The following is a 27649-nucleotide window of genomic DNA, read 5'->3' as shown; positions in this document are numbered from 1 at the left end:
CGTATCACATGTTAAGTATTGCAGTTTTAAAAAAGATCCTTAACAATTGTTTAAAAATTGATTATAAACCTACATCAAACTCTGAACCTTTTTAGGAGACCGAAGATTTGTCCTGGGGCCAAAGTATTAACAATTATAAAGAATTATCTGGCTGATTAGTTTCTGAGAAGACGATTTTTAAAGATTTATTGTATATACATGTATACCTATGTAAAACTTTGAACCCCCCCCCCCCCTCCCATTGTGGCCCAACCCTACTCTCGGGGGTGTCATTATTTTGACAACTTTGAATCTACACTACCTAAGGATGCTTCCAAACAAGTTTCAGCTTTCCTGGCTGATAAGTTTCTGAGAAGAAGATTTTAAAAGATTTACTCTAAATATTCCTATATAAAATTTTAACACCCCCCCCCAATGTGGCCCCACCCTACCCCTGGGGTGTCATTATTTTCACAACTTTGAATCTACACTACCTGAGGATACTTCCACACAAGTTTCAGCTTTCCTGGCTGATTAGTTTCTGATAAGACGATTTTTTAAGATTTACTATATATACATGTATTCCTATGTTAAACTTTGACCCACCCCCCCCCCCCCCCCTCAATGTGGCTCTACGTTACCCCCAGGGTTCATGATTTTCACAACTTTGAATGAACACAACCTGTTTCCATACAAGTTTCAGCTTTCCTAGTTGATTAGTTTTTGAGAAGATTTTTAAAGATTTACTCTATATATTCCAACGTAAAACTGTGACCCCCATTGTGGCCCCACCCTACCGCCGGGGTCATGATTTTCACCACTTTGAATCTACACTACCTTAGGATGCTTCCACAAAAGTTTCAGCTTTTCTGGCTAAATGGTTCTTAAGAAGAAGATTTTTAAAAAAAATTCCAAAAGTTTTCTTTAATTCTAATTATCTCCCCTTGAAAAAGGGCGTGGCCCTTAATTTTCCCAACTTTGAATCCCCATTGCCTAAAGATGATTTGACCCAGTATATCTTGAGAAGATGTTGAATATGTGACGTGTGTGAATGTTTACGGACGAACGACAGAAAAGCTCAGGTGAGCTAAAAAATTAAATACCTGTAATAGAAGTGAATTTTGATAATTAATTAAAGTAAATCCACCCTCCTGTGACGTCATACATTTTACATAAACCATGAATTCAATAAAATTCTTGCAAGTAGATTTGTAATTTCTAAGTTATTATAGGTGCACATCAAAAACTCAAATCAGTGTTTACTTGGAGATATTTTATAAACGTTTTTCATCCTTATATTCCACATAATTCAATAATGACAAAGGGAAATAACTCTTTTCTATTTTTCTCTAAGTGATATATCTAAATGCTATAATTTTTCTAATGTAAACAATTTTTTCTTTTTTTTTTAATTTTAGTTTTATGGCATAGTAAGCAATTTAAATTTATAAACAAGTATCCATCCACTTTTATTTAATTTTTAAACAAGAAAAAGTGTGATTTTCAGATGATAATTTCAGCCTTTGGTTTTTATTACCTTACATCTTAAATAATATGGATACATATATATTTTATTTATTTTTTGATGAAATTCAAGTCCAATAAGTTAAAAAAAGTTAAGTTTTTTAACTTTGAACCCATAACTTTATAGGTACGGAGTTACCTTAAAAAGTGTTTGTTCTATTGATTGATCTTGGATGAATTTTAATTGTTCCCCGCCGCAACGCGGACCGGGGACATAGAAATGCCGGGCGTCCGTCCGTGTTTCCGACCGTCACACATTTTTTAAAGCGCTCTCATGCCTTCAAATTTTGACGGATTTTCATTAAATTTATACCAAATGATCATACCACTAATACTTTGGTCAAGTTCTTTTAGATTGTAGGATTTTGGATATATTTGCGACAGGAAAAATGGAAAAAATGGGTGGTAGGGGTAAAAAGAAATGATCCTTCCAACCTCCCCACACACTTAATTCTGGAACAGCCCTGAACGTTTGAAAATATTCCAATATACAGTATACTAGTATACTGTTTGACTGGCACCAGGAATTCTATTCTTGTTATTTTAAATTTACTAAATATACATTCTTTTTGCGTGATGAGAAGGAAAACAGACATAGTTGCATTGAAGTTTATATATTTTAAATAATGTCATAGTCAACAACAAACTCTGTTTAGCATTTATAACATATTTTGAAAATCATATACATGTACATATATATTTTAGCATGCAGGTGTTATATAATAACTTAAGTACTTAGTAGTTTAATAAATACATTCATTTTGAAATATGTTTTTATTATGCACATCAATCATAAACTTGACAATGTATACATAACAGATAAACAGTCATTACATGCCACTGATCTTATATTTCACTTGAACATCTGTTAAAATCCCACATAAACACATATTTCACAAGACAAATTACTCCAGAGGAAGGAGATGGAGGGGTAACTCCGCATACTTCATCAGCTGGGGGGTGCCCTGTCGGAGTCGGTCCTTCAGATTCGGATACGGCTGTCAAGTTACCTGTACTTCTTCTTTGGACGCACAACACCACCGGCAGCTACCTGTAACATCTTGGCTTCATTCTTCTCGATTAGCTGGATCAACATGAAGATGTTGGGATGGGGTCGGCGATACATCCTGGTGAATTTGTGGTTTCAGCCCTCTACTGCATTTGTTGTGCGGGACCCATCGTTGTCATAATGATTCCAATGGGTGAGATGCCCTTCTACCCATATTTCCGTCACGTAGACCACGGTCCCTCAAGGTTGATGTCTTCCTTGGATGTGGTAGACCGGTTCCAGTAGAGTGAGGACTTGCAGGCCTGGAAAGTAGGAATGTTCCTTATCATGTCCTCCACCGCGTTGTCACACTCCGAGTTACGCAGTCCTCCTATTTCTTCATCGTAGATGTTGGGGATGGGTGTTGCTTCCTCTCTGCACCTCTTTTTCACCCCACTGATAAAGCATTCTGCCGCCAGTCCAATATAGTCCTCTTCTTGGTTACGCTATTATAAGGTCTTCCAAAGGCCACCACGATACACAAAAACACACAAAACTGTCAATGATAGTTACTTGATAAGATACATTAAAAAAATAGATAAACAATGACATAAACTGTATTTATAATTAAAGAATATTACTAAATGATTGAAGCATAATGAATTCCAACATTATCATTCAAACACTTAACTAAAAATCATTCTATACATTCATTATCTTACAAGATCTGTTAGATCAAACACCCCGTCCCCCGAATGTGAATCAAACCTGTTTTATCGTTTATACTATCCGATGTTTTGAACACTTTGTTCGGATATATTGACGGCAAAGGATGGGCTGCAGAGGGACCGCTACCATTCACGAAATGTGAAAAATCACACGCATGAATTATTGGTGTAGGTGAAGTCCTTACGTATTATCCTAGCTCGCTGCAGCCATATTCTTCGTTTATCTGCATCTCTTGGAAATCTGTGGAGACTGACGACTTGTTTTCCCCCTATAATTACAACATATGCAGCAATACTTCCTTGAAATGTATCCCAAAACAGAGTTCCTCAATCGTACGTCTGTTATCACAGTTGTCAAGAACGCCCGCGGGAGTAGACATATATTTTAGCGCATACGCAGTTTTTCAATAGGAGAGTTCCAACTAGGGAAAATAACTCACGTTCTTTAAATGGGGAAAACCAAAACTAGGTAAGACAGACACTACTACACAAGAGATACTTGCACCCGTGTCGGCGGGTGTGACCGGTCAGCAGAGGATGCTCACTCCTCCATGGCACATGCTCCTACCTCTATATATTTGGAGGTCCGTGTTGCTCTGCTTTTAATTTATGTTTCTTTTTATGGATTTTTAAGATGGTTGACTGTTATTGTCAGTTTTCATTGCACCCGTGTCGACCAATGCTCTTATGGGATGTCCATAGATTTCAATGCTAACAGTATTTTTAACCGGGTTTTCAAACGGAAAAATCCGGTTATTGAAATGGTGAAAATGGCGGGCGGGCGGCTGCCAAAAGGGTATCCTAGTTATCCGTACAATGGGAAGCTGTTTTTTGCAGATCAATTGTACATATATTAGAGGTGTGCATATTGCTAGGATTTTGATTTCTGATAATTTATGGAAAAAAACCAGCTTTTGAACTTAGTCATTTTTTGACAAAATATGCATATGTGGTGCTCCATTTCACTGGATATAGCAGGTAGTGTTTATCAATTCAGGGTTAACATGGATTATAGATACAGTTCACATAAAAGAAAACCCGGTTTGCTGTCACATTGACAGCTTTTTACTTGTTCATAATAGGCATGATCAAATTGACATTGCTGAATGTTTTCTTACGTTTTGTTTTGATTTTGGGGAATGGTTAGATTTTGAATCATTAGAATGGGTATTTCAAGCATGCTTAGTATGAGCTGTTAGCAGGGATGAGTCATTGTTAGCTTTGTGCCTATCCTTAAGAAGGATAGGCGCGTGCCCCTAGCATGTTGAGTTTTGGATGGTGGGCTGGTTATAGTGGTTGTTTGATTGTTGGTGGTTAGTTGTTACTTGTTGAGATGCATGTGGTGGTGTTGTATTTGTGCGACAGACTGAGGCTAAATGACGCCAATTCCCGCAGTCGGGATATTTAACATTAAATACAGGGCAATCTGATCTAGAAAAACAGAACTTACCGCATCTGTTGCACGTCTTTCTCCCTCTCCTATTCATAAGTTTGTTTATCGGTTAAAACCATTGCTGCTGGGGCCACGGTGAGGGTAGTACCATCCATTGGAAGGGTTGACCGGAGTGGCTGAAGGACTGGCCGGGGTGGCTGAACGTATGGCCGGGTTGGTTCCAAGGTGCCTGGGCCTAGTGTGTTCCAGAGAAGGATTCATGTCTAGCGTTGTGGTGTTTCCTCTTTTGGTTTTAGAATGGTCTATCTTGCGTGGATGATAGAGCACTAATTTCACTCTTTAGTGTCTCCCCTATTTGTGATGTGAGTGACTGAATATCAAGGTCCTGTTTGTTGTCACATTCAAGTTCTTGTTTTGCTTGGTCGACAGCGTGACGTAGTTCCTGGAACGTTTTGGGTACTTTGGAGATGACACCTTTCTTTATGCTGTGTATTAATCCATTTGTTGTAAATTGAACTTTGTAACTTTCTGGGAGGTCATGTCCCAAAGATGTTTTTTCTGTTCTTGATAAATAGTCACTGGTTGCTTCTCCAGGGTACTGTTTGAGTCCTAGCAGCGAATTTGTTTCTTTATTCGCGAAGCGACTTTTCAAGCAGTCCTTAAATGTTGTTAGATTGTTTTTCTGGGTTGGTGATAGGGTTTGGAGCCATATGGCTGCTTGGCATTCGAAATTACACCTTATGGCAAGGAGGGCTTCTGCATCAGAAACATTGTAGAATTCTTGCCAGTTTTCAAGTACGGGTATCCACAGATGTACATTTTCACTGCCATCAAATTTCTTCAAATTAATTCCTGTGGCCATAATTGGGTTTTGTGTTCCTACTTCTAATCTGTTGTTCTTCTAGTGATTGATGGGTTGATGAAGATTGTGATATGTGATCCTCAGAGATTTGCTCCTTATCTGAAGATTCAATTTCTTGATCCTCTGATTCAGATGCTGGTGTTGACTGAAGTGCTGTTCCTCCGATTCAGATGCTGGTGCTTCGGTTGTTGATTGTGAATGTTGTTCCTCTGGATTGGATGCTGCTATTTCTTATAGTGTTGAGTGGGAATGATGATCCTCTGAATCAGATGCTGGAAATTCTGGTGTTGATTGGAAGACTTGTTCGTTTGACTTAAAGGTTGGTAATTGTGGCGGTAAAGTATCGTCTTGGTGCTGGTTCTCTATTGATCGTAGGCAATAGTTGATTGGCTTTGTCTTCATGTGGGATCTTGAGCCTTTCTCCACCAACTTGTCACCAGGGATTTTCTGTGCTTATCCGGTGACAACTGAAATAATGACCAAGGCTTCTCTAATAAAGTTAACGTCGTTTATTCTTGAGTGTCCAGGAAAATTTAAAGTGACGCGCTGTGCACTTGATACGAAAACCAGCCTGGTCGAGGTATGGTTAAACAAAGGGGTAATTATCAAAACAACGAAAACATATACATATACATATACCCAAATTACCTCTCGGGAGCCTCTCACAGAAAAGATACCTAAAGCAGATCTATTAAGAAACTTAATCTGATGACCTGACACTAATTGAGTCAGGAGGAAATCAAAAGAATTTGTTAATCGCATTGCGTGGCTTCGCGTAAAGGGTATTTGTTGATAAATAAATACTATATAGCATACTTCTTTCATTCATTCTGGTTTTAACACTGTGGGTTTTTTTTCATTTAAGGTACACAGAGCTGTTTCCTCTGCAATGAAAGCATTAATGGCAGTCTTCGTGCCGCGTAACCTACGATTTGGGGACATTTCTCGGGACGAAGTTATTACTAACCTTACCCGACCTTTGGCACAAGAATTATTCTTAAACGGGCTAGCTGAATCTTCTTAAGCATCACTTGTATTAGACGGAACTTACATGTACATTATTAAAAAATCAAGCAACTTTAGCTTTTCGAGAAGATCGTACAGCCTTCATAAACACAGACCCCTGATTTAGCAGATGATGGTTATAACGACCACCGGGTAATCTTGTTTCCGTTTTTGGGCCATATCTCGCTGACTCAAAGAACAATGATGCTAGTATACTCAACCATATTATACAAAGTACTGTCGAGGAAATGACAAATTGGCTAAAAGAAGAAGACTCTCTTTTCATGGATCGTGGTTTCCGAGACACCTCAGATGTTCTTGCTGATTAAGGAATCAGGATGGAGATGCCATGTTTTTTTGCGAGAGGTTGTAAACAGCATAGCACGGAAGAATCAAACAGCTCCAGATTAGTAACTAAGGTATGAAATGGCTAAATATTTCTGAAGTAATAGTTTTTTAAAATATGACTAATAATCTCTGATTTTTTTACCGAATATGATCAAATACTTGCAGGTGCGCTGGGTGGTAGAATCGGCGAATGGCAGGTTGAAAAGATGGCGTTACCTTGACAGAATGGTCCCAAATACACAGAAACCCGATGTTGGCGACTATGTTAGGATCATATCCGCAATATGTAATAAGTACATATTGTTGAGTTGAGTATGCAATCGGTCACTCTGTCAAATATTTACGTTTACTTCAAATTAACAAGTACCTTTATTCTTATTTCGATGTAAACGAAAACAGGTGTAAAGGATTCAAATATATTTAATAATAAGCATGAAATGAGACACAAAATTGATATTCACAATGAAAAAATATAGGTATACTAACATTGAAATCACCGTCCTAACCAAATAGATTAATTACTAAGCCTACCTTATAGTTAATATTAAATCCAAGTATCCCGAACAAATTTATTACCACCCCGCACGGACTGAATGAAATACACAACTAACCTAACAGATTTCCCAAGTTAAATTTAGAACAATAGATAGGGCCCACCTATCTGCCCAGGGAAGTGAGTTGACTTGAACCTTAGAGAAGATTCCACGTCAACTTCTGGACTAAGGCAAAACCTGACTTTAAATACGCCGCTCTGGGTGTGTTTCTCTTAGCCATTAAAAATGACTGAATGTAAATATAGCTCGGACTGGTGTTTTCCAAATGGTTATGTAAAACTACGAAACTTTCCGAATGTAAAATACATACTTGCCAACCTCCAACATGAGAAAATCTGGTCATGACAAGATTTGGAAAGTAAAAAAAATCTGGTCATAGCGCGTAACGACATTCATGACATATTTACCCTGCATTTCATAGGTATATCCGATAGAAATATGTGTTAAAACTTATGTGTATTACTTTATTGCAAAGAAGCATTTTAACTAACAGTTGCTTATATGAATTTTGTAAAGTGATATGACACAGAAAATGGTATGTTGTGTTCAGCTAAAGAAAAATGCAAAAAGAGTTTCTGCTACATTAACCTTGCTTTTGAACTCTGTAAACGATGGTATGTTGGTTATGTCCACACACTTGTAGTCTGAACACTCCATTGGCCACTCTTTGTAGAATAGCTTGACCTCCTCCACCAGTTTGAACTTGTGGGGGGATTTGTGGCCGGGCAACTGGACTGGGGATTCCAAAGCAAGGCCCTTGTAGTCCCAAATGTTTTCCAGGAATGTTGTCGTTGGTTCCGGATGGTACGACTGGTGGATTCCCGCATGACGATGTACAAGGGTTTTGATGGTCATGTTGCCAATTTGGATGGACAAGCGAGAAAATAGCTGGTCCACCTCTTCATGGGTATGTCCTACCATCAAAAAGGACAATTTGACCTGCAGCAATAAACAAGAGGAACATGTGAATTATTTTTGAAAAAAGAAGATATGAAAATTGTGTGGTTAATTTTCCATAACATTTGTCATGACTTTATTAATATTATACTGTTCACTATAACTATGACAATTTTATTCATAAACTGAAACAGTGATGGAAGTTATTCCCAGTTATGTGTAATTAATAATCCATTATTTAAATATCTATCAAACGAATCCATCTTAAAGTGGTGGAAACTGTCCATTGCTTAATTATTTTCAAAACTTACAGTTAGCTAGCACTCTTAAAAATTTGAAAATCATATAAACTGTTTAAGGACATTATTATACCCCCGCTCCGAAGGAATACTGTTTTACCCTTGTGTGTCTGTCTGTCCGTTCGTAACAAATTTTACACAGTGTCGTGGGATATATTTGTGTACCAATCGGACGTCAATTTCCTGTTAAATGACCACTTTGCTTATTTTTAACCAAAATTTTCAAGCAAATTTTCGTCAAAGATTTCTCAGCAACTATTAATTGCAGATGCTTGAAATTTTTACACAATATTTGTATGGGCATACTTTATCGTGGGATTTATGTTTGTACCAATCGGACGTCAACTTCCTGTTTAATGAGTACTTTGTTTATTTTTAGCCAAAATTTTCAAACAAATTTCTGTCAAAGATTTCTCAGCAACTATTTATCGCAGATGCTTGAAATTTTAACACACTATTTGTTTTGGCATGCCATATTGTGGGATATATATTTGTATCAATGGACGTCAACTTCCTCTTAAATAATGACTTCGTTTATTTTTAGCCAAAATTTTCAAAAAAAAATTTCGTCAAATATTTCTCAGCAGCTATTTATCGCAGATGCTTGAAATTTTTACACAATGTTTGTTAAGGCATGTCATATCGTGGGATATATTTTTGTACCAATCGGACGTCAACTTCCTGTTAAATGAGTACTTTGTTTATTTTAGCCAAAATTTTCAAACAAATTTTCCTCAAAGATTTCTCAGCAGCTATTTATCGCAGATGCTTGAAATTTTAACACACTATTTGTTTAGGCATGCCATGTTGTGGGATATATTTCTGTAGCAAAAGACATCCAACAAGGGAACAAGGCAAGTGCAAAGATGAATAATGGAAAATACGTAAATTAAGTTATTATTCCTACTGTTTGTTTGTTCATGATTGTGTGAATACAAAAAATAAAATCTGGAAACATAGCTGTAAAAAAAAATCTATTTATTACATTACCTTGTGATAAGATGGCAACCTTGGAAGATCTGTCTTTGCCTGATCCATGTTGTCCACTATTATTGAGCAATACTTCTGTGGGTTGTCTTTTGCTTTCTTTATATGTTTGTAATACTTTTCCCTTGCAATTCTAAAAAAATGGATTAACAAATGCTCACACATCTTTGAATATTGACATTTGCCTTAAATGATCTCCAGTCCTCTGCAATGTTTGATAACTCCTAATTATCCAGAATTTTTTATTCAACCTTAAACTTATGTATGTATATCTAGTACTGATGCATCATGGTAAAAGTAGAAAATATGAATTCACAAGAACAACTGAAGGTTTGGAGATTACCTCTGGTCACCAATAAATGGGGCCTCTTTTGCTCTTCGATGAGGAGTCGTTTTCTCTTAGAAAGATTTGCTGATTTCGCTTTTCTGATCATCGAACATTCTTTGCATTCCGTAAATGAAGATCTCTGCAACAAAATAATTTTAAAAATTGATTACATGAGCATTAAAGAGGGTAACGCACAAACCCATGATTTACAATTTAAAATATCCAATTTTAATTTACACAATTTCCATACATTTTATATAATATTATCATATAATCATATAAAAAGATTAACATTTGATCAATTACAGTGTTTAAAAGTTAATAAATTTAATTAAAAATAGAATGAGTTGTCAGGCCAACACATAAATAGCGAAGCGAAGGAGAATGTAAACTTGTTTTTTATCATAGCATCAACCTCTTTTTAACTAATTTTATACAGCAATCATAATCACAAAACACTTAAACTCAATGTCCAAAACAACTTAAATTGTTTACACTTGGAATGTCAGATGAGTTTTAACTACTTGTGAACCAACAGATGATGACTTATGAATGCGTGAAACCTCAAATTTTGTATATATTTTTGTATCATAGTCAAAAAGTAAAATATCTTTTTGAGTCACTGTGTCACTTTAAATAACAGACATTAATTATCAAAATTAGTTATAAGTAAAAAAAAATATATTAGAAAAAACTATCCAAAGATTCATTTTCTCTGAAAAATTAATATTCTGTTCTTTAAGAATAAAATCTATAAAAAAGTAAAATTTTGAAGGAAAAAACCCATCAAACCACATGCATGACATGTCTTTACAAAATTACCTCAGAAGCCTTTACTTCAGAGAACCGTTCTATGACCAGGCGCCTGAAATGCTTCAAGCAGTATGGGTTGTCATGACTCTGCACATACATGTAGTCCTGATACATATTCTGTATAGAATAGCAGGTTGGAAGCATGATCAGTCCAGTTTTAGGCTGCACTTCCCCATGACTAACAGCTGAGTCCCTTATGAAATTGACTGCATCTGCTGTCCGTGGTTTGTTATACTTCTGTCCATCTCTTGAATTCTTTGCAAGTGAAGTTTTTCCCTTCAGCTCATAATACCTGAGAATTGTAGAAAATACGTCCAGTATTTCCACACTGCTTGTTTCAATCTTTCATACAAGTTTCATGGGACTTAAAATTTGAGCATATTACAGACCCGCAAGAAGCAAAATAATAATTTTCTTCTTCAATGTAGCCGGTGTAACAAAGAATATTGACCCGGGTTGAAAATTTAACAAATATATTGCCCGTTATCGTTACTTTTCAGGCAATTCAACAGAGCTCTATTCGACAAGCACCTGACGTTGTTTATTTTTCTAATAATTGAAAATATATAACCATATAACCTCTATACTGTTTTATTGGGTAAAGGGTATATTTATATAAAGACAAAAAGATATAACGGATAATATGTAAATTAAAAAAATTAAGTCTCATTTTCACCCCCCCCCCCCCCCTGTTTGAAACATGTAATTCTGAAGAAGAAGAAGAAGAATGTAAAAACTTATAATTTTGTATTAAATAAAGTCAAGTTATAAATATAGATTCATTGATTTGTGGTTCTTTGCTGTTAAATTTTGAACCGGTTTCATGATCAAATTTCCGGTTCAGTTTTCAACGGATTAGGGTCTTTATTCAACACCTTTGGTCTCAATATTCAATGTGCAAAAATGACCCCAGGGTCAATTTTCAACCAGGGTCAAAATTCTTCGTTACACCTGGATAGTGTTATTTGGACTTATGCTGAATCATGAATTGTCATCATATTCTTCCAATGCGTTGGGTTATATCAATGTTGTTAACCTAGCTAACAAGAGACACACGGGCCACTTTCTCACCTAAACAACAGGTTTTTGATCATTCTATTTAATATGTTCCAAGATTAAACAATAGATAAAAAGAAGCCTTGTAAGCCTACTATTTTGGACCTAATTTACATCCTGAAATCTAAGATAATCTAATGATATTATATATATCACTACAATATCTTGTACATGTTGTACCTCAATATCTTAGTGATATTGCTAACATATAGAAAAGACACTTTTTGCTATAGTACTCGTTATGAAAACAATTATATATATCTTTAACTTCCTAGAATTACTTCAACTATTCCAGATGTAAAAATAAGCAAATGGAACTCATATGCTTCGGATAATAAATTACGATTGCCCTACCTTGATTTAGAGATTCCATTTGGTTGTATTATACCAAAAATTGCGCCAAGTGTTCAGTGCGGACGTCCGTCAAAATATTACACATTAAAACACCCAGCGCACTTATAAAATAGACAAACGTCATCTGCGTTTAATTCTTGAATTGCTCTTCCTACAGTAACTTTGAGATTATTTTGTACCAAATCATGGTAACGCTGTTGTTTTAACAGTAATTTTATTTTATTAAAGCATCTCTCTGCAGGATTCAAGTCTGGGGAGTATGTCGGAAGAAAAAAAGATGTGACCCCCATTCGATTAAAAAATCTTGTTAGCTCAATCTCTGCTTGATATTTGTGTATAGAACAATTGTCCACGATTATAACGTCGCCGGTAAAATCGCTGGAACACCACTTGGCGTAAAAGTTTCCGAAGCTTCAGCCCAAAAGTTCAAGAATGCTTGGGCATAAGACGGTCCATCTACAAAATTGAAATAAGCAGGTCCATCGAATGAAACGAACAGATTGAGAGTAATATTTGCATTTGGAATAAATCTCCCTAGCTCAGTTGCCCTTTCGTTATATTTACTGTGGCCATAAAATCGATAAGCAACAGTTGTTTTAAACCCACTTTCATCGAAAAATTGAACTTTTCTCGGGTTAATCTGGCTAACAAAATCTATGTATGTTTGTGTGTACTGCATATTCTCAGCAGTAAAACGCTCCTTTGCCATCCGTGTGATTTTTTTAAAATGTAAATCTTCCAGATGGAAGAAATTTAAGAACTGCATTGGAAAAATCTTTTATGTCAGGGGTGGGACTAAACTATTTCAGCTTTTCTACGATTTCTTTGTAGGTAGTAGTCGGTTTTTCGCGTAAACAAGCTTCAATAAAAGCGACGTCATCTTCGCTAAGTTTCCTAGTTTTTTTTCCACCACGTTGTCCTGCGCAAGCGACCCCTTCTTTATAATATTTCAGCCAAATAAATTCTTTTGACGGTAGAAGAATGTATATTAAAAAAATTTGAAACTTTACCTAACTCTCCTCTGGGAATGAACCCCGTCTCAGCGATGGCCCCACTTGTTTTTAAACTTGTTACTACTGATGTTCTAAAGTCTTCAGACAACGCCTTGCCTTGAGTATATTCTCTCCCGAAATGGGATCTTCTCATATTTTCTCTTTAATATTTTCACTTACTTTGCTGATACTAAATAAGATATTTTTCGATCGATTTAACTTGTATTATAAGCAAGTCGGAAACGAAACGCTGAGGTGGATTGAAGATACTCTTACTTTCACCACCGTTCAATCCAATGTTTTCTCAGACGTTCGCGTCAATTTGTCCCCGCCCATTTTAAATGTTTTGACTGTAACAGGTAACAAGTTGACGTAAGCTGTATGTTTCCAATCTTGCCAGTTAATGTTTCGCGGTATTATTCCGTTTTTTTTAATTTCTCTATGACAACAAGACTCACAATGAAAAAGGAGTATTTCTCTCACATGGGATCTCCTCCAGTGTTTCCGATGAGACCAAAGAAGAATTATGTCTATCTTCACACCCGGGGACTTCGTCGTCCCCTCCTCCGGAAACTCCTGGCGAAGATCCACATCAAGCGAAAGTACTTCACTGTCTTTGACCTCATCATCCAGGACGTCCATTGCTGATAAAAATCAAAGTACTGAAAGCCGGGCTCTTTTGGTGTGTCTTTATGCATATTGTGTAGTAAAGCTGAAAATTCACTCTCTTCTCTCTCTCTCTCATGTTTTTAATGTCGGCAAAGCGTCAGAGAGCGACCAAATTTTGTAAGCGGCTATAAACAAAATTATGTCTATCTAGTAGAAAAAAAGTTCAACAGTTGCTGCCTTGAATTTTGCAACAAGCGTTATATATTAAATCCCCATTTCTTCAACGCGCAGCAAAGTAGTTCATAACAATTCATGCGCATTATATGTGTCCAAAATGCATAGTCTTGTTTTTAAAGCACGTGTGTTCAAAATGCATAGTATTGTTTATAAAGCACGTTATTAATAAGAAAACTAAAAAAGATAGACAATTCTCTCGAATTTAAAAAAACCAAAAACAAAATACCAGCACTTTTGACAAAGCGTGACTCTTTGTGTAACTATTTGGTATAGTGGAAGCTTTTTCTTTGACGCTGTTTGGTTTTTTGTTTACTATTGAAGTTGTGCTATTTATAGTAACATTGGCGATTTGCCTGCCTAGAGCCAGGACTATGCTTACAGCAGAGACCGGCTAAAAACAAAAAGTAAGTAACAGTCCCTAATTAATTATTTTAACTTATTAAAATGTTTTATTATAAGAGAATATTTATATAACAATATAATTTTATTTATCAGAAAGTAAATGACAGATTATTAATCAGTCAACAGAATATACATATGCACTCGTATCATGGCCCTGCTTCTCTACGGCCTCCTGCAGCATAAGAATACACTACATTACGTTTGTTTGAAGCATTTTTCAATAACTTCCTCCATAGTCCATCTGACCGCTATACCATCACACAGCCACAGTAGTTTAGAACAGTAGTGAACAATGATCAGCCTATCGAAGATACATTGTATACCTGGGGCGGATACAGGTTCTCTAAATAAAAACTTATCCCACGACAAGCTGTACAATATTTTACTCACTGGGGCCCCTAATTTCTCCACTTTTATTGTACTTCAACCACAATCAATTCCCGAAATGATTTGAACCTGTATTCAAACTTATTGTCAAAGAGAACGAACTACTAATCTAAACAGTATCTCACTGTTTTTTCTACACATAAAAATTTTCTCAATAAACCTGACAAATTCCAATAGTTTTGTAATACATAAAAACATAATAATCAAAAAATAAAATTTTAATTAAAAAAAAATCAAAATTTTAGAGTAATCGGTGTCTTTACTGACTGATGAAAAATTCGGCATTAATGAAAAATAACTCGTACTACACCAAATTCCAAGATATTTTAAATGCCAAAGTACTGCATATTTACAAATTAAGAAACACGAATTCCTTTTCTGAACCATATGAACTGCTCAGCAGTTACTAGACGGGGACAGTAAGCATTTCCTTCCTTAAAGTGATAATACGCAATGAAAATAATTAACAATAGGGGGCTTATACATATTTTAACTATTATACTTTAATTTTATTTATGGTGAATACATTACTGAAGGTTTTATTTTTCTTCCAAATTTTGAAAATTTTTCATTTGGCTGATAGGATGAGGACCGCGAATTATATTTACAATGGGTTGTACCACTAGCCTCCGCTCCCGTCTCGTTCAATGCGAAAGACACATCACTATCAGGGACTAAATCGGTCTCATTTGCCAATCAATTCTCACAACTGACTCCCTGATAAGGTTTTAATTGGTCCACGTGTACAACAAGATTATCACTTTCTGGGGATTTCTGAATTTTATAAGTAACATCACTTAATTTTTCTTAAATGATATACGGTCCTATCCAACCGAGGCCCAATTTCAGATTTGCCCTAGGGGGATACCACGTCCACACCATATCCCCACTCTTAAAATCTATAGGATATAACCCTCTATCGTAATATTTCTTATGACGAATTGCTGCCTTTTTACTCTGAGAATTTGCTAACTCAAAAGCTTTATTTATTGCAGATTTAACCCTTTCTACGGATTGAATTGGACAAGAGGACATGTTTGAAGTACCTGTCATAACATCAATTGGTAAATTCATTTCCCTACCAGTCATCGACAAATTGGGAGAACAATGAGTATTGTCGTGAGTCGTGGCTCTATAGGCCATGAGAACATAGGGTAAATGATCGTCCCAGTCATTTCTTGATTCATTGACAAAAAGTGATAGCATTTTCTATACTGTAAATTCCTAATTAAACGCGAGGAATTAATATCCGCGTAAAATCGCGAGAAGTCCGTCTCGCGAATTTTAAAATCTCGCTTTTAATTTTGGGACACATGTTAACAACATGAAAGTAAGATAAAATTTCGGCATTCGCGATTTTGTGTTCTCGCGATTTGATGGTAAATCGTTGAATCGCGGAATTAAGTACTCGCGTAAAATAAGGAATCTACAGTAATGTGGCATTAAAACGTTCAACTAAACCAGAAGACTGAGGCCTGTAACTACAACTACAAGTTTTCTTAATTTCCAATTTTTCACAAATACATTTAAAAATTTCACTTTCAAATTCTCTACCTTGGTCAGTATGTATTTGTTTTGGCATGCCAAATCTGCAGGAAAAATACAGTTACAATTTTATCTGCTACTGTTAGAGTCATGTGATTTGGAACGGCATATGCTTCCACCCATTTTGAAAAATAATCTGAAAGAACTATGATATATTCATTTCCATTGTCTTTAATAGGACAAAGACCCACAATATATATTCCAATTTTGTCTAAAGGCCAACCAACTAAAGATTGTTGTAAAGGGGACTAAGTAAAACCAGGACCAGGTTTACCTCTGGCACAATTATCACATTCTTTACACCATCTACCTACATCAGAATCTATTCCAATCCAGTAAAATCTTGGTGTGACTTTGAAATGAAACAATCCTCTATGAGATGCAAATGCAGTTTTTTCTCTATCTTTAATACCGAGCGCAGCGAGAGGCGGGCGAAGCCCGCCTCGCGAAGCGAGGATTAATGGTAACACGTATATATAAGAAAATCAGTGGAAAATGAAAGTTGAATCAGGGGTACTAAGGCCAAAAAAAATTTCTTCCAGCCCTGGGCGCCGCCATATTGGCAGCCATTTTGTTTTTAAAAAGTTAGTTCGATCATTGATTGACTGGTACTTATCGATGTTTATTGCCCCTAAACTCAATTAAATAAGTTCCAGTGTTTCAATAGAAGTTAATTTGAATTAAAAGAAATTATAAAGGAAACCAGATAAGTATCAATAGTGCTTCAATCAAGAAACACGACTTGTTCTATGTATGTCTTATCAAATTATCAGATGGAATAAAAACATTATAACGTAAAGGAACTGATCTTTTAGATACTGAATAAAGTATTAAAATTTATTACAGCGGCATTCATATGAGGTAAATTGATGAACAATAAAAGAAGAAATAAAAAAAATTGGAATAACGTAACTCTCTTCGGCTATTTCCGTAGACAAAACTTGAACGTTTTACGTCTGAGATATGACGTCATAATGTGGACTGAGCACGCGACGTTTAGTTTAACTTTGACGAATGGTATGAGTAGGCAATCATGCAGGCGAATCCTACTGTGTGCGTTTTAAATAGATTTTATAATACAAAAGTCAACCTGCACTGTGTTAAATTTGCGCTCGGTCCAACGGTCCCACCGTTTACATATTATCAACTTCCTGTTGCCAATAACCAGATGCTAAATCAAGAGTAAACATGAACTTTGACCCCGACAATAGTTCCAAACATTCATCAGTTCTAGGGAGTGGATAAGCATTCTTCTTGACTACAACATTTATTTTTCTGTAATCTATGCAAAAAACGAATTGAACCATCTTTCTTTTTCACTAACAAAATAGGACTAGCCCAAGGTCCAGAACTAGGTTCTATAATATCGTCATCTAACATTTTGTCAATTTCATTGTCAACTATTTCTTTTTTTTACAGAAAGTCTTCTAGGAGGAAGTTAAATGGGCATCGCCTGTGGCAATGGTATGTTTAACATAACCAGTTCTATCCAGTTTTCTATCAGGACCCATAAAAATGTCTTGATATGCTATCAGTAAATCTTTGATTTGTTCAATCTGACTTCCAGTAAGGGACTTTGATATATTCTCAAAAATAGATTTCAAATGCTCTGGGACAACTTTATCTGAAGACTTACTAGCGATTTTATAGTTTTATTGAATTGAATTCACTGCATGTATAATTGTTGACAATTTCTACTGATGCTATTGTTTGTCATTTAAAAAGTGTGATGAAGTCTTCTGAAATATTTACAATGGGTATCGAAAATGATGATTGATTTGTCTTGAGAATTAATTAAGATATAACAACACCTACGTCATCCAAATTGTTGGGCTCAAAAGTCATGTTCTCAGCATTTTCTGTCAAAAATGAATCTATCTTCCCAATTATTGTTGTTGTAGAATTTTGGAGAATTGTCAAAGATTCACTGATCTTAATTCTGGACACGATGTTATTGTTTACTTTATAAAGTTCAACAAACTTGTCTATAAGTTCAAGATATGATTTAGCTAAATGCACGGCTATGTCATTGTTTTCTAAAAAAAAAAATCAAATCCTAAAATTCCTTGCAAATCATATACCGGTATGTCTGCTATTATGAAATCTTGAGTGAAGTCAATGTCTCCGAGCTGAAATGACAATGAGCTTTTTCCATAAGTTTTGATAATTCCACCATCTGCCACTGTCATTGTATTGAATACACTCCCCAATTGTGTAGGTGCGTTCTCAAGTAATTCAAATGTTTTGGATGACAAAATACTGACAAAATACTAACCAGTGTCAATAAAAAACATTCAAAAACCATTAATTTTCACCTCTGCAAAAAAACATGACTTATTAATGCTATTTAATTGAAAAAAAGGACCATCTTGAAATTGGGTCTGCATGGGTTGTACTTTCGACCTCAAGAACAACCCTTTCTAGTTTAACGAGTCAGACTTTGTTTTTGCTTGACATCCTTGTCTGTTTTCCGTTTTTCAGGACAGTCGTAAGAAAGATGACCTTTTGCATGACATATTTAACAGTCAACATCATCCATATTTCTGGAGAACCCTCGACCACGACCTCTACCAAAACCACTTCCACGAGAATAAAAAGATCCCCTCTGACTACCAGAATTAATGATGCCGTCAAGATCTGAAATTGTCTCAACAAGTTTACTTATATCTGAATTTGTTTACGCAAATCATTTTCCAAAGATTTTTCTTTACCCACTTTTGCACTAACTGATCTAACCCCAGATTCTTCATATCCAAAAGAGTCTCTTTTGGTTTTACTAATGTAGTTTTTGAATCTTCAAAAGCCTCATATTCCGTAGCCAGAGCTATTGTACCATCTAAGGACTAAGGACTTCGGGTGATTGAGCGAAACATGCTTTTTAAGATCATAACTACCAAGACCATTGATAAATTGTTCAATAACATTTATTTCTCTGAAACAATTGGGAACCTCGGGATAGGCCAGACAACTCAATCTACGCAATGCATATCCATAGTCAGAGACAGACTCCTGCTTTTGTCTCCATTAGTTTCTAAATTCAAACATATAAGAAAAAACTCTTTCTGCAGGACTAAATCGATTTTACAAAACAGATTTAAATAAATCATAAGTATTCAACTCGTTGTAAGTAAAATCACCAAGAATCTTTTGTGATGAACCTCTTAAACATATAACTAATTATTGCGCTTTTTCGTGAACTGACCACCTATTTCATGATGACACATGTTCAAATCAGGCATGGGCACGGTTACTCAAAAATGTAATCGATTATTAATCGATTACATAGGGCAATTTTGTGTAATCGATTATTAATCGATTACTCTCATTTTTGTCCAGTTATCGATTACTTTATAACATGTAATCGATTAATTATCGATAACTTTAAAAAAATTCATTAAAATGTGCATGGTACCTATTCAGAACATCGAGTTAATTTGGTTTTATTAAAGATTTATTTGTTATGAATGATATGAAAATTTCAGACTTTATATTTCAATCTTAATAATATAACATTGTATAATTTCTACTGCTTATTAAATCATAAGCAATTATAAAGAGAGGTCTGTCATTTAAATTATGAAAACAAAGGTTTTTTCTTGGAGGTTAAAGACTTTGTATGAAATCTTGACCTTGCACCATTAACATCATAATCATTCAGTTGTTATTGATAATTTCTCGACAATAAGAATTAGATTAAAATTTTATAATTTTGAAAATATCATCGGCAGTATCCAAAGAACTTTCAGGGAACCTTGCTTCATGATTTGAATGAATTGTGTTTGGAGCTTATGATTGTTCTGATAATTATATAGATAATTTTCTTTAATAGATCCTTATTTGGGCTATTTCAATTGTTATCTAAACATGATTAAGGTGGTCACACCTCATTATCCCAGCGGGCATTTCCACGTTGAATCAACGTTGAATCAACGTCACCCTTCAACGTTGAATCAACGTTGAATTTTGGTTGCATATGAAAGTTGAGGCAACGTTTAAGTATCAACGTTGTTTCAACGTCAAATATCAACGTTGAATACATGGTGAAAACTGGTTGAAATTAGGTTGATTTTTGGTTGAAATAACGTTAATATTTAGTTGAATATTGACACTTTATTGAGGCTTGGATACTGTTTATTTTAAATGTTGATATTAGGTTGAAACCCTTAAACTATATTAACTTTCCATTTAAACGTTGAAATTGGGTTGAAACAGTGTTGGACCAATATTAAAAACTTCTAGATTCATGAAAAAACACATAACTGAATGATTTTTTCGAACAATGTTCAAGTTTATTAATCAACAAAATACAAATAATATAGGTGATCCAATGACAGCTTTGGGTATGGTTATCTTGCCAATCTGCAAAAAAAAAATAAATAAATAAATAAAAATTAAATTTGTTTTTACATTCAATCAGTATATGATTCTACATTTACTTAAACTAGATATGAAATTATCAAATATCATTTTATAAATATGTACATTTGCAAGTATGTTTTCCTTATATGAACCTACATAATAGCAAAAAACATTCAATTCTGTATGAACTTTTTCATAATGTCAAAATGATCATAGCACACACTTATCGCTTGTCTTATTGTAAACATAAAATCTTGATGTTAATAAGACTGAACAATTTGCTTTTTTCAAATGTAAATATACGTAATAAACGGCAATGTTAAAAAGTTTACTGGGATATGAACTTGGTTGGTACGTGATCAAATCTTCTGAGAAGCCCTTTGGGCTTCATAGGATTTTATCACGTGACCAACCAATTTCATATGCCATTGAACTTTTTAACTTGCTGTTTATTTCTTAAATAACCATAATAATTAATTACCATGACTCCTTTCCTCTTCCACCTTTTCCAATTCTTCCTGGCGCGTACTTCAGAAATCGGCTCATTTCATCAAAGATGTTTGCTTCCGTTGCATTTGGATGGCTTTGAATTACTGCGTCTAAAATATTTACATAATCAATTAATTCTTTACAGTACTCCATTTAATATATTTTTGTTTTGTTGTAAAAAACAATTTGGTAAAAACAATATTTCATTTACTTTGTTTCGTTTGTGCTTCATTTAAACTAATCATACCTTTGATAATTCTGCAGATGTTTGTGTTTCCAAAGGCATATTTCCCTTTCTTCCCTTTCAGATTCATCTTCGCCATTAGACCGTTTGTCATGCATCTGTTGTGTATATGATAGTAAAATCGAGTAAGTAGGTGGTGAAAATGGTCGATCAAATTTAACTCCAGTAATTATCAAGCAATTATTTCTTACCTTTTAATGGCAATTTTGACATGGTCTCCAAGACTGGTGCCCCCAGTTAATCTCATCTTTGTTTTCTTTAATAAAAAAAAGCAATGAGTGAATGGTTTTGCACAGTGATAGAAATTATATATGTTATGTTTTTAAGACAAGATTGATTGATTTTCATTACTGTAAATGTGGATATTTACGTTTTGGGGAAATTTACACTAGTTACGTGGTAAGCTTACAACCTTGTAATATACCCCTGCACGGATGGTTAAAAACTGACAGCTTTAATACGCGAATTTACACATCCATGTATTTAATACCAATGCATATTGTTTGACCATAGAAGACCTGTACTTAACCAACAGTATAAATAACCCCTTTAACAGCATATCAATATTTGATGCAGTAACTTAAATGCAATGGTTGTGATCATTTTTAAAGGTAACATTTTAAAAAGTACTATCTTTTTTTGTAGTTCCCTATCATCTAGAGAATTGTCGAACTCCTCAAACTCAGGTATCTGATCACACTCAGGGACCTCAAACTCTCCTTGTTCCTCCTCCATCCTCCGTCCATGATCTCCTTTCCTAAGGTTATCTCTAATTTCAACCAACAGCTGTATGACTCGACGCTGAAATCCTTAATATTTCAAAAAAAAAAAAGTATAAGTTTGAAGCAAACCCCTACACTTAAAAAACTTGATTCATGTTTGTATCATCTTTTATCATTAACAGAAGAAAATTAAGAACTTTACTACTAAAAACTCACTTTCTGTTGGCATTGGATAGCCAGAAGCAGTTGGGGTGCTGGGGCTTCTCCTATCAACTGATCGCTCAGAGTCATCAGACTCCAGAGGGGGAAGTGCTGTCATCCGCCTTCTTTGAGTTGGTGAAGAATTTCTTTGAGTAGGCGAAGAATCCTTTGGTCTCGAATCTTTGTGCTTCCTGGGAGACCTTCTTGGAATTGATTCAGTCTCGTTTTCTTCTTCATCTGAAGACAAATCTTCATAAATCTGGCTTGGTCTTGAAACAGCTAGAAGTAAAACATATAGTATACATGTTTGATGAGTGGTAACTATTTTCTTTCTGATTATGTTAAAACTAAGATATACGAAAAGCTGTTGAAAAAAAACCTTATTTATAGAGGAATTAAAACTGCTTAAAAAAATAATTACCTGCACTTAATTCATTTGTTTTTGCTCGCTTTTTGGGAGGTAACTGAATTTGAGATTGTTCCCGTCCCTGTGGCTTCCTTGGAGACTTTCTTACTGGTGGGGGACTTCCCGTGTAAAGCAAAAATTGTCTAAATTCTGTGGCTTTCCACTTATCCAAATAATCCAAAGACCTTGGCTGCCTGGCAAATTCTCTTGGCATCTTGCCATTTAAATTCATCATTTTTTCTGAGAGGATGGTCAACTGCTGATGAGACAATCTGCATTCTCTTGGTCCTTGTTTCAAAAATGTCAATATTCTTTTGGTGACACCCAAGCATACAAGATGCATATAGTCCAGGGAGAACGAAGTGACACATGGAAACCCAATGTCAATTAGAGGGGACCTTTTGGTTTGATGAATATCATATTCAAGGTTTTGGAATCTTTCATTTGTACGTGGAGATGCAACAGTATCAGAATTAAACACAACACGTCCATTACATGTCCCTTTGATTATACATCTTTCACAACTATAATAAGCAGTGTGTCCTTTGATATATTTTAGGAATGCTCTAGCAGGTGCGTCACAAACAAAAGCAAAAATACTGACTCGGTACCATTTTTCAATAACATACAACCCATTCTGCATCAAGTCTTTGAGCTCAGACAAAAGATCATCCAAGTATTCTTCCACAGGATCTGGTTTTCGATTACCACAAAATACTGCAACAATAAAGGGTTCAAAATTGTGTACATTACATAAAATGGGCCAAAGCTGGACATTTGTAGAATACAACACAAAAAATATGCCCAAAAAATTTCAATAAATTACTACCAGGTTCTATTATCGTTCTCTGGCAGGAACTTGCCTGTCGGTTCAAGAGTTAAGTCACTGCACCAATGTAATCGTATAGTGGTTATTGTAACGTCACGGCACTATTGTAATCGTATAGTGGTTATTAATAACTTTTATTTATACTAAGAGTTCCATGATATTCTTACGTCTCTAGTCGCTAGAGTATGGTCAGTCACAAATCTGTCAGTTTTCTTAGTGTAAATCCAAAACTCCGTTATCATGTAAATGATCTAGAAATTTATATCAACGCTCAATCACTCTTTCAAATATTTACGTTTACTTCAAATTAACAAGTACCTTTATTCCTATTTCAAGTATCCTGGACAAATTTAGTACCACCCTTCACGGACTGAATGAAATACACAACTAACCTAACAGGTTTCCGAAGTTAAATTTAAAACAATAGAAACGGAAGCGAGAATCTAGCTATAAATGAGACTATGAACGAAACGATGAACGAGACAGGAAACGGAGACTGGGGTCCACCTATCTACCCATGGAAGTGAGTTGACTCGAACCTTAGAGGAGATTCCACGTGTACTGCCGGACTAAGGCAAAGACTGACCTTAAATACGCCGCTCTGGGGTGTGTTTCTCTTAGCCAATCAAAATGACTGAATGTAAATATAGTTCAGACTGGTGTTTTCCAAATGATTATGTAAAACGAATGTAAATTAAATGATTACAACCAATCAGAATACTGTAGTCGTTACGTTTTGCTTATGCTATATATAAACGTAAAAGTGCCTGACAGGAAAGCGGGAGACTATAATCGAAGAAAACATTGCTAAAAATCTACCCGTATATCTGATCATCGACAATAAAAGTAAGTAATAATAATATGACTGAAAGTTAAGTAATATATAAATGCAATCATATCACAGATTATTAAACAGTGATTACATGTGTTTTACATAAATATGTCTTAACTTTAAGAGCTCTCTCTCTCTCTCTCTCTCTCTCTCTCTCTCTCTCTCTCTCTCTCTCTCTCTCCAAGTAAAAACGTTATATAATTTTCACCTTGTTGAGGTCTTCTGTTTCAAACGGAAGACCTTAGGAAACGGAAGACCTTATTGTTATAGCTTTGTTTCTTTTTTCCCTTTTATTATTTTTTTTTCTTACGCTTTTTTGTACAAGCGATTTCTTGAAAACGACTCGACCGATTATCGTGAAAATTTCAGATCTTGTAGATATTGATAAAACCTTATATATAATTTTTTATTTTAATACGTCATTTCCATTCGGGAGATATTGACGTTTTAGCGATTTTTAGAGGATCTGCTTACCCTGCATCTTCCCAAGTCAAGGGTTTCTGATCCGCCCTGCTCTACATAAACCCTTGACCGAATAGGCAGAGTTTGACGGGGTTAGAAACCTCGCACGCTGGTTGGTGTCATACAAGTTTGCATGATCCAATAAGAAACGTTGTTTCAATAATGATGTTAATTGTGAATTGATCAATGTTGAACCGTTGTCAAATGAATTTGAGACGGAATAGTAAGTATTTGACTTACTGATATCCGTTTTTAGTCCGAGTGAATCAATATTTTCTACGAATTTGTTCATGGGAGCAGCCATATTGCTATACTGTTTCTGTTTATAAAGCATTCTCTGATTGGTCAGAACATGAGGTCACAAAGGTTTAAAAATGAGAACTCTCACTAGATGGCGTAATCGTTAACCCGCATATGTGTTGTCTTTTCGGTCAAGGGTTTATGTAGAGCGGAGCGGATCAGAAACCCTTGACTTGGGAAGATGCTTGCCCTGTTATCTCCTTCTACACGAAAAGAGATATTGAGTTTAAATTTTTAGAGATTGTAGACGAAAGATTGTAAATATGTCTAAAGGCATTTATAATTGTCGTTCTTTATTTCATTTCTTGAAAATATTTTAACATGACATATAGAGCAAATAAAGTTTATATTTGCAAGTGCTTTCGTTTGATATCAGGAAAAATGGGTTGGTCCCTCAAATTAGGGGCCAAAAGGGCTCGGAAGTATTTCTTCCATAGCACTCCACTGAGAAATAGTTTGTAATATGTTAAAGAAGCAAAAATGTTTATCTTGCACATATGGAACAACATGTATACATCGTGAAAACTTTATCATTCGTTACGTAATTAGGGGTTTTTAGGGGCCAGAAATCTAAAACTTTGATCACTTATATCTCAAAAAGGACAAATATTTTGAAAAGCAATATAGAATAAAAGATGCTTAGAATGAAGTTCTAAACAATATTCAACCATCAAAATTTTGTTATATGGCCCCAATAAGGAGATAAGGGATCGGCCCCTAAAACGTCCCTTATCAAAGGACATTTCTTTTGAAATCAAGAAAAAGGGGCTGGGCCTTCAATTTAGGGGCCAAAAGGGCTCTGAAGTATTTTTTCCATAGGACTTCACTAAGAAATATTTTGAAATATGTTTAAGAAGCAAAAATGTTTATCTTACACATATGGAACTATACATTGTGAAAACTTTATCATTCGCTACGTAATTAGGGTTTTTTAAAAGGGGTCAGCAATCAAAAACTTTGATCATTTATATCTCAAAAAGGACAATTATTTTGAAAAGCAATATAGAATAAAAGATGCTTAGAATGAAGCTCTTAACAATATTCAACCATCAAAATTTTGTTATATGGCCCCAATAAGGAGATAAGGGATCGGCCCCTCAAACGTTCTTTACCAAATAGCTCAAGAACGGTAACGAATTTCTAAACATTTGTTGAACAAATGATGTTCAATATCAGAAGACGTTTCTTTAGAAATCAAGAAAAAGGGCTGGCCCTTCAATTTTTGGGTCAAAAGGGTTCTGCAGTATTTCTTCCATAGCACTTTGATGAGAAATATTTAGTTATATGTCTAAAAAACAAAAAATGGTTCATCTCACATTAACAATAGATTTTTTTCTCAAGCGTTACGTAATTAGGGGTTTTAAGTGGCGAGAAATCCAAAACTTTGATCACTCAGATCTCAAAAAGAAGAAATATTTGAAAACCAATAAAGAATAAAAGATGCTGAAGATGATGCTCTTAAAAACATTCAACCATCAAAATTTCGTTATGTTGCCCGATATGGAGATAAATGGTCGAAAATCAAAGTCAAGGTCATATTCCCTTCAAAATATCCCAAGGAAGACCTCGCAACGAGATCGTGTCTAGTTTTATCTATTATTTATTATGTGTTTTTTTGTACATGTGCATGTACGTTCTTTTAACTAAAAGTAATTAAAACAGTTTATTTATGATTATTTGCGTTAGCAAAATGGACTTGTACATTCTGTAAGCATTTTACAATCATAATTTTTCAGTTTCTGATACGTAATTAAAAGAAATCCCAAATTGATTACACAATTTTTGTTGATTATTTTATTTTGAATTTAGCTTGAAGCATTGATTATTCCCTTGCAGTTTTGAAGTTTAATGTACATGGACATGTATTTATTAAAGCAATTTACTTTGCGGCAAGATTTGTTTATCAAAAAGAAAAAAACAAACAACAACAATTCAACCCGGCCGCATTTTTTTTACCCCTTGTAAATAAAAAAAAACTTCAGAAATATTAGAAATTTTAAAACATGTACACAAGTCTATTTATGATTTGCCTAAACATTTTTGAAATCTTATTTTCTTTATTACAGTAAAATGTACACAAGTCTAGTTATGATTTGCCTAAACATTTTTGAAATCTTGTTTTCTTTATTACAGTAAAACTCGCCTCGGCCTGGATGCAAAGGGACGAAATAACGCGGTATTTTTTATGTAACGTTAAACTTTGTTTCGTACACAAATATTGAAACTCATTTATCCATGGAAATATGGCCTTATTGACCGGGATAAATACTGCAATGCCTGTAATCATACATACATGTACAACATACAAAACCATCATTTAAAAGCGTTCATATTTGATATTTTAAAAAAACCGGATTAAGCAGCTTTAACAAAAATCGGCAGTTTCTCGTAACTATGCACTACGTCGATCGCGTTTAAATGTTCGGTAAAATTTTGACGACGACATCCAAAAGTAAGCATCAATCAATGCTCAAGTAGTTGGAGTCAATTTTCACACCAATCGTAACTACTTGGTCAT

The 27649-nt window shown here is 34.9% G+C and overlaps 1 protein-coding gene across 2 annotated transcripts; it reads right to left on the bottom strand.

The window, feature by feature from the left end:
• Positions 1 to 20551: 20551 nt before the first annotated feature.
• LOC128184164 (uncharacterized) lies at positions 20552 to 23887 on the bottom strand. Of its 2 annotated transcripts, XM_052853533.1 has the most exons (7): positions 22724 to 23887; positions 22318 to 22581; positions 22010 to 22188; positions 21571 to 21635; positions 21383 to 21477; positions 21128 to 21245; positions 20552 to 20646 (listed from the first exon to the last, which is right to left on the bottom strand). In XM_052853533.1, coding segments are annotated over exons 1-7 (1350 nt in total). In that variant the 5' UTR covers positions 23352 to 23887; the 3' UTR covers positions 20552 to 20645. The 2 variants fall into 2 exon arrangements, with proteins under 2 accessions (XP_052709493.1, XP_052709492.1); XM_052853532.1 differs by lacking the exon at positions 20552 to 20646 and having other exon boundaries at positions 20788 to 21245.
• Between the last annotated feature and the right edge of the window lie 3762 nt (positions 23888 to 27649).

Source organism: Crassostrea angulata, chromosome 5 (genome assembly GCF_025612915.1).
Source record: "Crassostrea angulata isolate pt1a10 chromosome 5, ASM2561291v2, whole genome shotgun sequence".
NCBI lineage: Eukaryota > Metazoa > Mollusca > Bivalvia > Ostreida > Ostreidae > Magallana > Magallana angulata.
This window is presented reverse-complemented; position numbering and strand designations above follow the sequence as displayed.

What these genes read in the sequence shown, in the direction of transcription:
- LOC128184164 (XM_052853532.1), bottom strand. Translation starts at nt 23,351, where the DNA reads ATGCAGAATGGGTTGTATGTTATTGAAAAATGGTACCGAGTCAGTATT. An exon ending in AACAAATGAATTAAGTGCAG is followed by an intron (nt 22,582 to 22,723) that starts GTAATTATTTTT and finishes TTTTACTTCTAG; the next exon opens with CTGTTTCAAGACCAAGCCAG. An exon ending in CATCTGCAGAATTATCAAAG is followed by an intron (nt 21,246 to 21,382) that starts GTATGATTAGTT and finishes TAAATATTTTAG; the next exon opens with ACGCAGTAATTCAAAGCCAT.